At 41.7% G+C, this 14,399-nt stretch overlaps 1 protein-coding gene across 1 annotated transcript in view; it reads left to right on the top strand.

Moving 5' to 3' along the window:
* Window positions 1–14,399, top strand: part of SLC9A3 (solute carrier family 9 member A3) — a 117,077-nt gene that overhangs the window by 43,186 nt on the left and 59,492 nt on the right. Inside the window, exons 5-7 of the mRNA XM_069960376.1 lie at window positions 1,058–1,235; window positions 6,575–6,795; window positions 13,502–13,704. Coding sequence (XP_069816477.1) covers window positions 1,058–1,235; window positions 6,575–6,795; window positions 13,502–13,704 — 602 coding nt within the window. The remainder of the gene's footprint in view (window positions 1–1,057; window positions 1,236–6,574; window positions 6,796–13,501; window positions 13,705–14,399) is intronic.

Raw genomic sequence — 14,399 nt, 5'->3', positions numbered from 1 at the left:
ATAAAACGGATGAAAAAAAAGGATTGCAAAAACACAGTGTGAACCCAGCCCAAGGGGTTGAAGTCTTTTTTATTTTTACAGTGTGTACAGACTGTGAGAGTTTTGCAGACTTTAATATAGCACATTATTAGATTAAAAATACGACCATGTTTTATACCTATTGCTTTTATTTTACTGTGTGAACATAGCCTACTGGAACATATTGGATTTAAAAATGCAGCTTTTTATACCTATTTTACTGTTTTTGTTCCGATTTTACACCGTGGTTAGAACCATGTAGATACTTGTGGCCACAGGACATAATATTGCAGAGCTTTACCGCTGTAATAAAACCTATTGTAGTGAATATGGTTCCTATAAACTAAATTTTACAATAGCCCATCCGGACAGCGGATTTAGTTTGAGAATATCATTAAGTCTATGGGATAGGCAGAACTTCAAGCGGATCTGTGCGAAATTCCGCTTAAAATATCCATGTGTATTCCATAGTGTACACTTACCCTTATCATTTTAAGGGGCTGTGTGCAGTCACACCAATCAACACATAACTAGTTTTAGTCTACAAACACACAGGCTGGATCCGCAGCGGATTTTTCGGAAATCTGCTGCAAATCCCTGGCCTGTAGTTTGTATGGAAGACATACTCGCAGCGGGATAGACATACCCCTGCAAGTATGTAAGGAGACCGCCCCGTTAAACCCCCGCCGGACGTAGCATATAGTACATTACTTGCTCCAGGATCCAGCTTGCTTCGGGGGTTCCTGGCTGGACGTCCCACTCAGCCAATCAGTGTGCTGCCCCGACTCAGTCTCCTTACATACTCGCCCCGGGCAGTTTCCTTACACACTCGCAGCGGGATGTCCCTCCTGCTGTGAGTATGTGTTCCATACAAACTACAGGCCAGGGATCTGCGGTGAATTTCGCTTCGGATCCGCCCTGTGTGTTTGTAACCTCACCAGGTTTTTGCAGCAGGTGATTGAACACTGAATACCTTTTACATTTTGTTACCACATTTGCATTCATGGGTGTTGAAGTTATGTTTTTATTTTCTTAACAGTGTCTTTTTTTGTGGTGAGCATTGGAGGGACTTTGGTTGGCATTCTTTTTGCATTCCTTCTTAGCTTGGTTACTCGGTTTACGAAGCATGTGAGAATAATTGAGCCTGGATTTATTTTTGTAATTTCATATCTATCCTACCTCACATCAGAAATGCTTTCCCTATCTGCCATTCTTGCGTAAGTATTACTCTACGTATTATATAAAAGAAGTACTTATTCAAAACTTTTTTTTTATTGTTATAACATCTAAGGGTATGTTCACACTAAGTAAATGTGGAGGAATTCTACGGTGGACATTGAAATGTCAATTCTTTGTGAGGAGAGCGCCTGGAGCGGAGGTGCGTGACCCCTCTCATAGATAGGCTATGGGACACTGAGGCAGGTGGGATTCTGTGGCAGAGAGTTCCACTGCGGCATTCAGCCACCTTTACTCAGTGTAAACATACTCTTAAAGGGGTATTCCCCCCAAAAATCTTTTTTACACTATCTAAAAGCCCACCCACAGCTTTACATATGGGCCAATACAAGTTATTATGTGTTCTGTGTCCTTTTGCTGCTTTTTCTGCCTACTCACCCCCCTTGGATGCAGAGAATGAGCTCAGTCTAGTCCACCCCAACACGCTCCCTCCTCCTGGCCCCCACCCTTGGGGTCGGGGTCATGTGTCCTCCCTCCCTTCAATAGGCTGAAGTGAGAACACCTGACAGCCCCTGCTGCCGAAGTCTGTCTGCAGCTCCCTCAGCCTCCTCACTGTGTGTGGTCTGGTCTTTCTGTTAGCAAACACAGCCCGTGCTGATAACTGTTAATTTCTCCCTCACTGTGTGTAGCCGGTCACTGGCAGCGCTCACCCCTCGCCAACGCTTTTATCTCTCTCATTCTCTTTGACTGTGTGAAGCCCCGACTCTCTGTCATTTGCATAAAGCTGTGGCTGTCAGGAACCGGACTGCAGGAGACAAAGTGAAAATAAAAAAATGATAAGCATGGGTTGGGGGAGGGGTTGGTTGCTGTTGTGGACTGGGCTACACATATCATATCATATTAAAATTTAATTCTACATTTTTTAAAGATTTTTTCAAAGCTGGAGTCGGAGTCGGTACAACTCTGACTCCAACTCCAGCCAAAACTAGCTCTGACTCCGACTCCACGACTACGACTCCTCAGCCCTGGTCAGCTGTCAGAGAGACCTGACCAGGCACTGCTGCAGATCAGTCTCCCTCTCTGACTGCTCTATGGCAATGACACCTAGCCACCTTCCCTCATGCAATGTAGTAATGAGGATCAGTTGGCAGGCCTTTTAGAAAATCTTTTAACCCAGGAAAGTCAGCAGCTAGAAAGATGGGGAATGGCTCAAAATACTCAGGGGGACTTGGTAAGTGAGACCAGCTAGGTTTTGGGAGCATTTAAGCGTAAGGTATTTTAGCGCTTGTGGGGGAATACCCCTTTAGGCCGGGTTCACACGCTGTAACTGTGCGGCTGTATTTTTTATGCGGCTGTAAATGTGCGGGTGAAACTCCGGCCGTGGGAAAAAATAGACATGCGGCTCAAAACATACGGTCATTTACTTGGAAATCTGGTTCAACTAAAAATAACAAATAAAATGTTAAGAAAGTGATGGAAACACCTCTGGATGCATCTGGGAAAGCAGGGAACACAGTTTACATGAATCGCTATTACCGGGGTTTGCGATCCTCTGCACTATAGCCGATGTGTCTCATGGTTAATATATTGAATTAATAAAACACATTTTCTGTCTAATAAAGTCCCTTTTATTGTTCAATAATTAAATGTAAACGATTCCATCATTTTGCAATTAAATATACTGTTAAAATAAATATATATATAAATAAATGTATATTTATATATATATTTATTTTTTGACAGTATATTTAATTGCACAATGATGGATTCGTTAGAATTAAATTATTGACCAACGAAACTGAATTTATTTAAACGAAAATTTGTTTTCTTAATTAAATATTAATTAGTACAGGAAACTCCATAAGCCGTTAATTCATATGCCGGCAATAGAGCATTCTGTACTAATCATCACTTAACTTTAATGAAAACATCAAATGTTTCTTCTAATTATGTTATGACAATAGCATTATTAGAAGAAACATTTAGAATTATATGTGCGCTCAGCTGATTGGCTGATCGGCTGAGCGCACATATAATGAGCCGGTCCGCAGCACAGTGACTTCATTGTGCTGCGGACCAGCGAAGAGGACACATAAGGGTGAGTATAGAGCTCTCCCCACCCCCTCCCCGGCACTGCACCCCTCCCAGCAAGGAAGGGGGGGTCACTTAACCCCTTCCTTGCTGGGATGGGTGCAGTCTGACATCAGTCTGGCCCCCCGGGGGTTAAGGGGGATGCAATACATCCTCCCTTAACCCCTTGGGGGTCAGACTGTAAGCAGCGATCTGTAAAGATGCTGCATACTGTAAGGTGCATAACACCGCTCACAATGATGGGTGTTGTGCTCCTGTTTGTGTGTTTTTTGTGTGTTTCTCCCTTTTTGTTTTTCAGATATCGGTATCCTGGGGATTACGTCGGATTCCGTGGACTACGTCGATGACCAGCGTTTTTTTAATGTTTTTTTTTAATAAAATGGTCAATGAGGGGTGTGGGGGTGTTTTTATTTGAATAAAAAAATTTGTAAACTTGTGTCTTGTCTTTATTTCTTTACTTTATAGACTTAGTAGTGGAAGCCGTCTAATAGACGGAATCCATTACTAAGTCGGGGCCTAGTGTTAGCCGGTATAAAATGGCTAACACTAACCCCCTATTATTACCCCAGTACCCAATGCCACCAGGGGTACTGGGAAGAGCCGGGTGCCAGTGGTCCCGGAGCGTCAAAATTGGCGCTCCTGGACCGGGCGGCAGCAGGCTGGTAAGATTTAGGCTGGGGAGGGCCTAAACCAATGGCTCTTCCCACCCTGGTGTTACCAGGCTGCTGTCGTTTGGTTTTTAACCCGGCTGGTTATAAAAATAGGGGGACCCTATGCGTTTTTTTTAAATTATTTATTTATTTAAAAAAAAAAACGCATAGGGTCCCCCCTATTTTTAGAACCAGCCGGGTTAAAAACCAAACGACAGCAGCCTGGTAACACCAGGGTGGGAAGAGCCATTGGTTTAGGCCCTCCCCAGCCTAAATCTTACCAGCCTGCTGCCGCCCGGTCCAGGAGCGCCAATTTTGACGCTCCGGGACCACTGGCACCCGGCTCTTCCAGTACCCCTGGTGGCATTGGGTACTGGGGTAATAATAGGGGGTTAGTGTTAGCCATTTTATACCGGCTAACACTAGGCCCCGACTTAGTAATGGATTCCGTCTATTAGACGGCTTCCACTACTAAGTCTATAAAGTAAAGAAATAAAGACAAGACACAAGTTTACAAATTTTTTTATTCAAATAAAAACACCCCCACACCCCTCATTGACCATTTTATTAAAAAAAAACATTAAAAAAACGCTGGTCATCGACGTAGTCCACGGAATCCGACGTAATCCCCAGGATACCGATATCTGAAAAACAAAAAGGGAGAAACACACAAAAAACACACAAACAGGAGCACAACACCCATCATTGTGAGCGGTGTTGTGCTCCTTACAGTATGCAGCATCTTTACAGATCGCTGCTTACAGTCTGACCCCCAAGGGGTTAAGGGAGGATGTATTGCATCCCCCTTAACCCCCTGGGGGCCAGACTGATGTCAGACTGCACCCATCCCAGCAAGGAAGGGGTTAAGTGACCCCCCCTTCCTTGCTGGGAGGGGTGCAGTGCCGGGGAGGGGGTGGGGAGAGCTCTATACTCACCCCGATGCGTCCTCTTCGCTGGTCCGCAGCACAATGAAGTCAGTGTGCTGCGGACCGGCTTATTATATGTGCGCTCAGCCGAACAGCCAATCAGCTGAGCGCACATATAATTCTAAATGTTTCTTCTAATAATGTTATTGTCACAACATAATTAGAAGAAACATTTGATGTTTTCATTAAAGTAAAGTGATGATTAGTACAGAATGCTCTATTGCCGGCATATGAATTAACGGCTTATAGAGCTTCCTGTACTAATTAATATTTAATTAAAAAAACACATTTTCGTTGAAATAAATACAGTTTCGTTGGTCAATAATTTATTTCTAACGAATCCATCATTGTGCAATTCAATATACTGTCAAAAAATAAATATATAGATAAATATACATTTATTTATATATCTATTTTTTTTAACAGTATATTTAATTGCAAAATGATGGATTCGTTAGAAATAAATTATTGATCAACGAAAGTGTCTTGATTACAAAGAAAATGTGTTTGATTAATTTAATATATTAACTATTAGAGGCATCGTCATTCGGCATCATTGCCGGCTATTTTTGAAGTACTCCGTACGGACCGCCTGTCAATCCACGGCCGCATATTCAGCCGCAAACAATGGTCTTGTTCATTTTTTACGGGTCCGTTTACGATAGGGCCGTAGATTCATACATAGTGTGCACTGTGCAGCCGTATATCCTATACTTCCAAGCATACACACGAACCACCAAAAATACCGCCGCACAATTACAGCCGCAAATACAGCCGCACTGTTACAACGTGTGAATCGAGCCTTAAGGTGATAGTTCTACAGAATTGCTGCAAACAAAAAAAATTTTGATTGTAAATCATGACAGAAATGTACACCTGCTGTGTGACACATGCAGGTCCTGACGGATTTACTAAGAGGTGAATGCCCCCTCTGTCACTACTTTATGCTATTCACAGACAGGGCAGAATAAGGCTATGTTCACACAACGTTTTTTGTGCTCCGTTTAAAATGACGTTAGTCATTTTGAGTCTAAAATAACGGACATCATTTAGCTTTCTGGCCTCCCGTCGGCGTAATAACTGCTGTTAGTACATTCTTCTAGTTTGGGGTCAATTCTTTCGGTGGAATGCGGAATCAGCCGGTCCATAGAATGGTGTCTATGGAGCCGGCGGAAAGGTGCACGGCCGTACACACGTACAGGCGATGGAATTCCGCTGAATTTCTCCGCAAGAATTCCTCAGTGTGAACCCACCCAAAGGATGGAGAAAAAAGAAAAATTGTGTGTGAACAAAAAAAAATAAGGTCCAATGTTTGCAATATACTTTGAAAATAATTGACATGATCATTATTTTGACGTTTGCGCAGATAACGTCCATTATATTATATGTTTTGTGTGCATTGGACGTCTGTCATTCCATTGACTTCAATGCATTGCGATAAAATCTGTTGAATATCGGCAAGAACAGACGTCTTTTTAAATACAAAAGGCGGCCGCCTTTTCTCTTTTTATTGATGTTGTGTGAACATAGCCTAAAAGTGTCTATGTAATTTGTAAAAAAAAAAAACCTGATTGATAAAACTAGTGCACTCTCAAAGTTTTTTCCCCCCCAAATGACTGGACTTTAAAGCAGTTTCTGCTGAGGCCTTTTTTTAAAAAAATTGTTACATGTTTAAATGCATTTCCTGGATTAACAATACATTTTCTTTTTCAGCATTACATTTTGTGGAATTTTCTGCCAAAAATATGTTAAGGCAAATATTTCAGAGCAATCTGCAACTACAGTGAGATACACAATGAAAATGTTGGCGAGTGGGGCTGAAACTATTGTCTTCATGTTTTTGGGAATTTCAGCTGTGGATCCAAACATCTGGGTGTGGAATACTCCCTTTATACTTTTGACCCTGCTTTTTATATCTGTTTACAGAATTATTGGTAAGTTGTTTTGCATGGATTTAATGTGATAGCAAAGATGCTAGAGTTTATGGTCTGTCCATACAGAATGGAAATGCTAATATGTATTCCATGCTTTTTTGTGGGATTGTCTGTAATAAAATCCCTGCGTGGAAGAGATCTTCAGTACTGTTAGGGTGCCTTCACACACACCGTGTTTCTGATTGCAGATCAGTCCTCTGTAGACAGTTAATGTATGAAAAAGACACTCAGGTATAGTTGAATCTCTGAGCCCAAATGTGTTGGAGCTTTGGTAACTCACCTGTCTACAGACCTGCCTGCAGTTCATCCTTTGGTTCAAATCCACTGATGCAAATTAAATATAGGTCTTTATTTTCTCTCTCTCATTATCGTATCATTTTTAAGGCTAAAAATGCACAGTATTTTTGCAACCAAAACCAGGAATGGCTTGAAAAAAACAGCAAGGCTATGTTCACAAACTGTTAAAATTTAGTGGATGGCCTTCATATAATGGCAAATAATTGCAATTTTGTTTTACAATAACATCAATTATTTTCCATTAAATGGCGGCCATCCACTCAATTTCAACAGGGATTTGAACCAAAGAATGAGCTGCTGGCACGTCTTTAGACAGGTGAGTTACCCCTAGACCACAGCTCAAACACATTTGGACTCAGAGATTTACTATATCTATAGAGTGTTTCTTTCAGACATAAACTGCCAACTGCAATCAGAGACACTCGCTGACAGCTGAGCGAGCTGGAGGCTGGGCAGCATTGATTATCCATAAAAAGGATGAAGGAGGAAGGAGTGTTGAGGTGTGCCAGAGTGTGGCACAAACAACTCCTCTTTGACTCTTCATTACAGTAGGATTGTGCAAAATCCACTGCACAGACAAATTACCAAAAGGTACCATGCTCACTAGGGGACTGCCAGCTACAGCACACTGTCAGCAGCTTAGGTAGGGCCCGGATGCTGACAGATTCCCTTTAACAGATCACTGTTTTAGTGGTGTTTAAGATTAATTTAAGTGATTAATGTTAGCAAAGGGCTGGCTCTTAAATGTTGTGCTGGGAAAAACCTGACTCATTACAGTACATGCTCTTGTATGCAACGCCAGGAAATTTATGTATTCTCCAATACTGAAAGTATTTGTTACGACAAACTTCCAAAGCAACCTTGTACAAGTGTTAGGTCAAAGTGTTATCATTGTCTTACAATCTGTGTTATGTTGTCTAGCCAACTCAAACACATGGCGTCTAGCTTTTCCATTATGATCTTCAGATATCTGTACAAAGTCAACAGAAGATAGTACAATGGTGGGTAGTTTGCAGAGCATTGTACTACTATAGATTTTTCTTTCATTTGACTATTTTATCGTGGTTGTGTATTTACTTACCTGACAGTTTTATTCTCTTCCTGGGTCTAAAGCTGACAACATGTTTAAAGGAGAAATTTTTATTAAAGTATTGTATTGCCCCCCCAAAAGTTATACAAATCACCAATATACACTTATTACGGGAAATGTTTATAAAGAGCTTTTTCCCTGCACTTACTACTGCATCAAGGCTTCACTTCCTGGATAACATGGTGATATCACAACCCGACTCCCAGAGCTGTGCGGGCTGTAGCTGCTGGAGAGGATGATGGCAGAGAGATGCTTAGTGTCCCCCTGCCTTCATCTTCTCCAGCAGCCACAGCCTGCACAGGTCTGGGAATCGGATCATGACATCACCTTTTTATCCAGGAAGGGAATCCTTGATGCAGCAGTAAGTGCAGAGAAAAAGCACTTTGTGTGCATTTCCTGTAATAAGTGTATATTGGTGATTTGTTTAACTTTGGGGGCCAATTTTCACCTGACTTCTCCTTTAAGTAATAACCCTTGTACACTGCACAAACTGAAGCTAGAAATGGGCACCAATAAGTGAGATTTGTACTTTTTTGCAGAGCCTTTTACAAGGCTGAATTAATAGTGCAGTTGGGCTGCACAAACAATTGCTCGATAACTTTTGCAATCCTTTCATTTCATTGTTGGCCACACATTCATATTTACATGGGAAGATGTGGCTGACAAAGCAGTGACTTTATGAGTTACACAAAAAATGCGATCAGCAAACGAAGAAACATCTTCGCATTTACTGTATGATCACATTTGCATTGGCCAGTCATTGTCAATGAGCATTCCTGCCAGCTGATATCTAGCCATTGTAAGAGGTCCTTAAGAGCTTCAGTAAAGAATATATGTATATGCCTTTACATCCAATTTGTATAACTGTACGTGTTCCTAAAATGTTATTTTCTTCAACTATCCACAATACTGATACTATTAATAATGTATTTAAAAAAAAGCTTAATGGCAGCTGCTGCCATGTAGACTCTGCTAATAGTGTTTCTCAGGCAGACTTCACTAGCAGAATGCAGAGATCACAGATCCAGAATGAACACTGCAAAAGGGCTCAATGCAGCAAAATCCTAGGTACATTGCTCCAACATGAATATGCAGAAAAGAAGAGAGTCCGTGGAGCCTCATTTAAGAGTCTTGAAAAACAGGACTAGCCAGATATCCCTCCAAGAAGGACCCAGCCAAGGGGTGGCTCCTGTAGAAAAACCACTAAAACCACCATATTAAGTGGCCCTATAAGTCAATGTAATGATAAGGGAATAACAAAGGCCAGGTATCCATCCACAGATAGCTGTTTTTGGGTGTTGGCCTTCATCAGTGTGGAGCAGGATTCATAGGTATGGTTATTAGGTGTTTTAGACCCAGGTCCAGTTGCCAGTGCCATCAATAAGGGAGATCCTCTTGAGCCTAGACCTGGGACACTGGATGTGGAGGATCAGTTTAAGGAATCTCCTGAGAAGGAAGAAGAAACTGTTCTGACAGCAGTAGTTGACAAACCCCAGAGCAGTCAGGAGAGCCAGTCAAGGGGCAGCTTCAGGAGAGGACAGTCAAGTTTGGGAGAGGACAAGTTTGTTCCTGATTATGAAGAAGATGATGACGTCACAGACCCCACATGAGATCCACTTCCACAAAAAACATTGTCAGCATGATCAGAGGATGAAGCTTTGTCTGTGCCACTGACCCAGCATCCGGTTCCATCTAAGGATTTTGGCTCAGGAGGGAAAAGGGGTAGGAAAAGAGTAGCAGCCAGAAGCTGTCAAGGTCCTGGCACTCAACAAGTACCACAAGGCTAAAGCAGCAGTCAAGAAGAGGCAATCGTGTGCATGCTCGGAAGAACCACGCCCCTGCGATCAGCGGTGTGGCAGTTATTCCGTCCTGGTGGCGGAAAAGATCATTTCGTTATCTGTAACTTACGTGACCAGAAAGTGGGTTGGGGTTTTGGTCGAAACTCAGGCACCAGTTCCATGTGTCAGCATAAAAAACTTCACCATCCCACTGATTGGCCCCTCAGGGCTGAAGAGAGTCAGAGTGCTTCCATTATCACATCCAGGTGTTAGTCCTAGGAGGCTCTAGAACAAAGACATTGCACATGCTACTGCTTTACAATGTCTACTGCTGTCCTGGGAGAAAGTGTCGTTTAACACCACTGATCCACTAGCGTCCAATGATGTTCATGGAGAAAAAGCAATTATCAGCCTCTGATTCACCATCGTCCAATGCTGTCCTAGGAGAAAACTTGATTTGATGCTGCTGGTCCACAAATGTCCACTGATGTCCGGGGAAAAGGTGTTGCTCATTTACCAATATCCACTGCTGTCCTGGGAGAATATTGATATTACACCGTTGGTCCACTGCTGTTCATGGCGGAAATTGAATGATTCACTGGCTGATTGCCTTTTTTTTATTTGTCATTTTCAAATTTTTGACAATGTAACAAGAACAACTGTTGCAAAAATCGTAACTCTGTAATAGTCCCAGTATTGTAGCTACCTTAGTTTGGCTGTTTTATTTTGACCCAAAATTCGCGAACCTCGTGAAACGAATTTTCAGCTGCTTCGCTCATCTCTAGTGAATATCATAGCATTCTGGCTTACAGCCATTTTACGTCACTCTGCACTTTCTATTTTCTGGCTATTTACTACACAGCACTCCCTTCTGTGTATATGTAAATTGAGAAAAGAAATTCCTGAGTACCTAAATTTCAGCTGCTTGATCACTTGCAGGGCTGTATTTGTCACCAAGGAGAGGGATGGTCACATGCTCCCCCAGGCTCAGCCATATAATTGAAAGAATTGCAATTCAGCATACAGACCAGGATGGCATAGCCTGGAGGAGGGATGTCTGATATCAGAGAGTGATCGTCAGTGAGTACATTTACTAATTCTGTACAGTGAACAATCTTACTATAAAGTGGCTAACCCCTCCTTTTAAAGTGAATGTACTATTAGGTACATTGTTTTTTTTCTTTCACATTAGCATTTGAAACAACCCCCAGTTCCTGCCATTGGCGCCGTTCTTTTGCCCTGCACCAGCCAGGCTTTAAGCACTAGGGACAGCACTGCCGACCCCAGTATGACAATATCTCCTCCCCACTGTGATTCTAATGGAGCCGCTTCACAGAGGGGAGGTCTTTCTTTTGCAGCCGGGCAGGTGCACTGCAAAAGAACGGCGCTGAGCACGGGAAGCAGGCGTCATTTTTTTTTTAAAGAAAGAACCGTGCATCTGACATTTCTGTGCTGGCGATGATCTGCTAATGTAAAAAAAAAAATGATGTACCTAATGATACATTCACTTTAAACTGTTTGCAACAAAAAATTTGTGACTTGCATTGATGGTTTTGACTACAACATGTCCTCACCCCTCCTTAAAGGGGTTGTCCAGCAAAAATATTTTTCTTTCAAATCAACTGTCAGAAAGTTATATAGATTTGTAATATACTTCTATTTAAAAATCTCAAGTCTTCTAATGCTTATCAGCTGCTGTATGTCCTGCAGGAATTGTTTTGCTTTCAGTCTGAGGGTGGGTTCACACTGAGGAATTCTCGCGGATAAATTCCATGGAATTCCATTAGCTGTACACGCGCATGGGCGCGCGCCTTTTTGCTGGCTCCATAGACACCATTCTATGGGCCAGCTGATTCTGCATTCCACCGAAAGAATTGACGTGTCATTTCTTTCGGCGGAATGCGGAATTCCCCCGTGCATAGAATGGTGTCTATGGCATGGTTCGGAGAGGTGCAGCCATGAGCACGTACAGAATTTATCCGCAAGAATTCCTCAGTGTGAACCCACCCTGACACTGTGCTCTCTGCCGACATCTCTAGCAGAGACAGGAACTGTCCAGAGCAGGAGAGGCTTTCTATGGGTATCTCCATAGATTTGATTTGAAAGAAAAAGATTTTCACTGGAGTGCAAAGTGTCAAAGTTACAGTGCTAGAAAGTGCTTTGTGCTACAATATTAAACAATTAGAAATGTAAATGCTAGACAATCAATGGTGATAAAAGTGCAAATAAAAACCAAACAGTGCTTAAATACATAAATAGTTTTTATTTGCACTTTTACCGCAGTTCATTGTCTAACATTTAGATGAATCTTATTAGTTTGTGACATAGTTTATAAGCTAATAAATTACACATTGTTTTTCCAATTTTTTTTTTTATATTGTAGTATTACTCATGAGCCCAAAGCAGTTTCTAGCACTCACGTTGACAATTTGCACTTTACAAGTATTTATATAACTACTGTTTTCACCTTCATATTTGTATCACTAATAATGGGTAGCATCATGGCTGCATGTTATTTATGGATGGTTTAGTTTAATATCTGTGCTCCATTTGATATTCTGATGTGAATGTGGATTCAGTAATGCTATGATAGGTATTGCGGGATCCTATTTTAGCGGTTAAGATTGCTGACAGCATTGCGCACTTGTATACACATGCAGAAGTAGGAAGATGATATGGCATTAGTGTACACCTGCTGCTATAGATATGAATTTATGCCATTTTTGTTGAATCATTACATGTTCACCTCAAACACACCTGTGACTTAATGACTGAATACAGCATCAAATCTGTGCCATCAGATCTGTTGCAGATCCTGTACATGTGAATGCACCCTAAATGATGCAACACCAAGAAAAAGAAAAGGGAAACCCCCCCAAAAAAATCAATCAGGACTGAATGATTCCAAATGCCATAATTCACTTTATTAAATAGTATACAGAGAAAAACACACATACAACATTAAAAACAAGACCTGGGGAGGCGGGGGACCAGATTGCTGGGACTAGTTGTAATAATGACAATACATCCACATAAGTACTAATGTAAGGCATATGTAAACATTCTTACAGCATAAGGTGCAAAAGGTAACCCTAAATGATGTTGGGGCTTCTGAAAAATAATTTAAAACAGAGAGCTACTCTGCTGTGGTCGGTGATTGATTTGCTGCTTTGTTCTATACAACAAATAATTGTTTATTGAAACATTTACAACTTAGGACAAAGACACATGAGGGTGCTATGAGATGAGAAGGCAAGGCTCTGCACATATATGTGGTATACACTTCTAAATAGAAGTTGGTTTGGAAGTCCCAAGTTATACTGCCAAAATGAGATCAATGTAAAACCCTTTTGGCTTCTGTCTAAATAGGTGCAATGATTATGTTTTATGTACGTGCTGGAAGCTTTCCTAACACATACTGTATGCAAACACTTATTGCAGTGTGAAAAATGGCTCTGGGTGACATAATGCTTGTTGTTGTCATTTTATTAGTGGTATCCTTTTCTGTTTCTGTTTTAGCTAACAATTTTTTCTTTCTTAGGTGTAATTGTTCAAACATGGATTCTAAATCGCTATAGACTGGTACAACTTGAAATAATAGATCAAGTCGTGATGTCATATGGTGGTTTGAGAGGTGCTGTTGCCTTTGCTTTAGTTGCCTTACTCGATGGCGGAAGAGTAAAAGCCAAGAACCTGTTTGTCAGCACAACTATTGTTGTTGTATACTTTACAGTCATATTTCAGGTATGTTTCTTTCTGTAACAATAAGATTGACATTCTGGGGGGAGGACATTAAAACTGTGAAAATGAATGCTGGTTGTGTCCATAGTACCCAATCACAGCACAGGTTTCATTTTATAAGAGCTCCTTAAGAAATAAACCTCATTGGGTTTTTTTTACTATGGGCAGACCAGAGGGACCAGAAGCACTAAGCACTCTCATACAAGACATCTCATACAAAGAACACTGATGCACTGACTATATTGATGTCACCTGTAAAATACTAAGGAAATCCTCATGACCTGTTAGGGGTACTGGAGGATTAGAGTCAACACTGTGGATATGCCATAAATGTTTAGAAAAAAATCCAGACTGTATAACTCTCCTAACTATAGATCAAATTCCTGGTTTAGACAGCTGAAAATAGGAAAAAGTCATTTTTAAAGGGAACCTGTCACCCGGCATTCCGACGCTGAGCCCGCCCGAGCCCCCCAGTGCAGCCCCGGATACTTACCCTTTGCTGCAGGTCCCGCGCCTGGACCTGGTCCCCGGACGGAGATATCGGCGCCGGAAGGTGAGCACGCGCTGTATGCAAATAACATGAGATGAGTATGATGCCCATAGAGAATGACTGTAGCCATCATTCTCTATGGGCGTCGGACTCATCACTGGAGCGCACGCGCACGGCTGCTGACGGCGATATCTCTGTTCCGGGACCG

Source organism: Dendropsophus ebraccatus, chromosome 2 (assembly GCF_027789765.1).
Source record: "Dendropsophus ebraccatus isolate aDenEbr1 chromosome 2, aDenEbr1.pat, whole genome shotgun sequence".
In the NCBI taxonomy this organism is placed as follows: domain Eukaryota; kingdom Metazoa; phylum Chordata; class Amphibia; order Anura; family Hylidae; genus Dendropsophus; species Dendropsophus ebraccatus.
The sequence above is the reverse complement of the archived record's forward strand: the minus strand, read 5'-3'. Positions and strand labels throughout refer to the sequence as shown.